At 41.5% G+C, this 3,432-nt stretch overlaps 1 protein-coding gene across 1 annotated transcript; it reads right to left on the bottom strand.

Moving 5' to 3' along the window:
* Positions 1–770: 770 nt before the first annotated feature.
* On the bottom strand, positions 771–3,040 carry LOC136548556 (histone H2A.Z-specific chaperone CHZ1-like). Its single transcript, XM_066540039.1, has 2 exons — positions 2,765–3,040; positions 771–935 (listed from the first exon to the last, which is right to left on the bottom strand). Exons 1-2 carry the CDS (start codon positions 3,038–3,040, stop codon positions 771–773), a joined length of 441 nt encoding a protein of 146 aa, XP_066396136.1.
* Positions 3,041–3,432: the final 392 nt, after the last annotated feature.

Below are 3,432 nucleotides of genomic sequence, written 5' to 3'. Positions count from 1 at the left end.
CCAACAAAATTATTGTAGCTAGGTTGGAGGTGAAGGAGTAGAGAGCATGAGAGATCAATACAAAGGAATATAGAATCCTGTGATGGAGCAGATCTAGTGCAGTTACCTTAGATCTAGATGGAGCAGAGAAGCAGGGACAATGCACTGAACATTTGTATGCCGATGAGGTTGGAGGTGAAGGAGCAGTGAGCACGTGAGAGGCTGCCTTTCATCCGATGCTAGCAAGGTGAAGTAGAGCAAGGGAGCAGAGTGGGGAATGGATGGGAGGAAGGTGTGGTAGGCTATAGGAGTGTACATACAGTTCAATAAATTGGATGCCCCTATACTAGGGCCTAGTGTCTAGGGAAGTAGGATGCCTCCAGCACATCAATTGATACTTGGATCTACTATCATTTATAGTTCAATAAATTGAACACCTGATTAATCATCTTGCATTTAGTTCAACAATAGTTGTAAAATAGCGATAGATTTTAGTCCGACGCATCAATTGATACTTGGATGTACTAGCATTTACATTTTAATAAATTGAACACCTGGATAATCGCCTTGCATTTAGTTTAACAATAGTTATACAAAAGTGATAAATTTTAGTCCGATACATCATAAATTGATAGTTGAATCTACTATGGTGAACTAATCAACTTGCCAATGAACATGGCAAGAACTAATGTAAGTACAAAATAGGTGAAAGAAGAACAGGAAGCACATTTCTTTCTCAAAGGTATGAAATCTTTCATCATCTTTATTGGAACCCTGGCCATTTCTTCATTCTATGGCATAATCTCTTCCTCCTCCTGTAGATGTTCTTCATTTGTTGTAACATTGGTCTCCGCCTTCAGCTCCCAAATCTTGTTACGTAAATCCAAAATCAAAGTCCTCAAAAATTTTCCATATTGGGGATCATGCCACTTAAAGAACCCGCAATCGAAGTTGGGCTACAAAAAAACCAAATTACCATAAGTATAGTAGGATTTTAGCATTTGTATTGTGAAAACAAAATGAACAAGAAAGAAGTCGAGTTATTTTATTTACCCTACAGCATCTGTGGTACCGACGTCCTAGGTTTTCATCACTCCACAAAATCCACCGAGGCATCTTCAAGCCACAGCGACACAAAAATGATGGCTGATATGCGTTGGGGTGGTTCTCAACATGGCACGGGATGGGTGCCCCCCTTCCGTTGTAGCCTCCTCTGCTAGAAGCTGATGTTCTTCTCATGACGGCGCCCTAGGATGGTGCCAACCACTGGGAGGAGTTGGAGCTAGATGCAACCATGGAGCAGTCAGGGTTCAAAGTGTTGCACACTCTGAGTGAAGAGGTCGGCCTAGGTCTTTTGTCTACGCTTTTGCCTCCTGCTAAGGCACCAAAACATCCTTCAAAACCCTTGCACTCCCACCAAGATGAAATATTGTGTCACTACTAGTTTAGGATACTATCCGCCTATAGACAAAGGCCTGTTTTGGATCCTCTATGCTTACATAGAGGTGTACATGTGGACGACAATCAAGACCAACTAATTCAATTAACAATTCAACCGAATGATAGTTCAACGATTATGTAGTACTCATACATACTAATCTAGAGGTTTCATTAGTACATATAAACTTCATTAATATAAAAGTTTCACAAATTCTAAGACTTAATGTCGGATGGGTAGAGAGTTGCTAAGGTACTCAATTGGTTGATGTGGTCCCAAAAGCCAGAGCTAGTGAACCATAGCAAAGATGACAACATCTCTATCCATGGACATATTATAACTATAAAGTATGTCTACTTCTTGTCTAGTCCTACAAAGCACAAAAATCTCTCCACAAACTAGGTCTTGAATGATTCTTATCAAATTTTGTGGTCCGAGAAGGTGACAAATAGTGGCTTCAACAATCAATAGTTGGTCCAGGTGAATGCTCCATCCCCAAGTAGCAAACAACATCATCTAGGGTCCTGGTGCCACCCCTAGCCACCAAAATGCAAGGTTGCTCACATTGAAATGGCTTCTTCTAAAGTAAGACATATGTTGCAATGAAGAAATTCCTAATATGAACTGAACTGATACCGAACGCAAAACTAATTGGAAACAAATGCAAATAGGGGGTGACCGAATCCATCTAACCTTCATGGGGTGTTGTCCATGACGACAATGCAAGGGTGCTCGAGGCAAGGCAAGTACATGCGATGGGTCAAAATGAAGATGAAGCAACGGGTGGGGAGAATGAAGATGAAGCAACAAGGGCTGGGGAGAACCAATTCGTATTAGGGTTTTTTAGTTGGTTGAACTGCTGCCAAGGCACTGACAGGACTCGAGGGGAGTTGAGAATGGGTTGGGTGTTTCTAGGTTTGTTGCCAAACGGACAGTCTAGATTGATCGGTAGCGAGAACAGATGGCATGGGATAAGTTAAACAGTGTCCGTATTAATGCTGACCATTGTCACGCTAATCCAATGCTATAATACATCGATTGTTAGCGGTTAAACTGCTTTTAGATGCTCCTGGAAACAACTACAACTGTACATGATAGTTTTTTTTCATTCACAAATATATAGAAAAATTTAAAAACATTCATCGAGAGATCAAATCCATGTACTAGCATTTGGAAGTTATTTTGGAAAGAACTTGCATGAATAGAATTTTTTTCATTGATTGATTATATATATCTAACATGTAGATATAATTTGGATGAGTATATGATTATACTCGTCGTAAAGCATAATAACTAACCTAAACTATTAAAACTACTTATACTAACTATAAACTACTTAATTCTCACTCGCTTGGGAGGAGGCGATGTGAAGTCAGAGTCAAAGTCGAAGTCGGAGTCATCAGAGTTATCATCATAGTCCCTGTCGTTGTCTTCGGCGTTGGCATTGGCGTTGTCCTCATCCTCGTCCTCCTTCTCTAGGTCCTCCTTCTTGGAGCTCCATGGAGGACTATAATCAGACATCCTATTGTTGGAGGAGACGTTCTCCTTAGAGGAGTGGTGGGAAGGCAATTCATCCCCGCTGGACGATGGGCTACTTGGAAACTTGATGGGGCTATCCGACATTTTCTTTGTAGATTGAAAGAGAAGGGGATGATGGATGAACAAGAGGGGTCATTTTATAGGGCACTGGGCCTGAAGTATATGTAGAGTAGTGGGTACGTGGCTCTTAGGCTTTAGGTGGTGGAAGTAATGGTGATTTGATGCCCTTGGAAGTTGAGGTAATTCAACACTCACGCTGAATTTACCGTTGGTTGAACAATTGCTACTTTAGGGCTAGCGGGCAAAATGTGTATCCCAGTCAGCCCAGTTTTTCATGCAACGAAGGAAATGCAACCCCAATACCATTGCTGCATCTATCATTAACCCATCGGTGGTAGAAGTCTGAACTACCAGTTTTAGTTCTAGGAGGCCTCGCTATCGTTCCAACCGACGGTGCAAGTATCACAGCGTCGCTT

This window comes from Miscanthus floridulus, chromosome 4 (assembly GCF_019320115.1).
Source record: "Miscanthus floridulus cultivar M001 chromosome 4, ASM1932011v1, whole genome shotgun sequence".
Taxonomy (NCBI): Eukaryota; Viridiplantae; Streptophyta; class Magnoliopsida; order Poales; family Poaceae; genus Miscanthus; species Miscanthus floridulus.
The sequence above is the reverse complement of the archived record's forward strand: the minus strand, read 5'-3'. Positions and strand labels throughout refer to the sequence as shown.

What these genes read in the sequence shown, in the direction of transcription:
- LOC136548556 (XM_066540039.1), bottom strand. Translation starts at nt 3,040, where the DNA reads ATGTCGGATAGCCCCATCAAGTTTCCAAGTAGCCCATCGTCCAGCGGG. An exon ending in CATCGCCTCCTCCCAAGCGA is followed by an intron (nt 936 to 2,764) that starts GTGAGAATTAAG and finishes GTTTTTTTGTAG; the next exon opens with CCCAACTTCGATTGCGGGTT.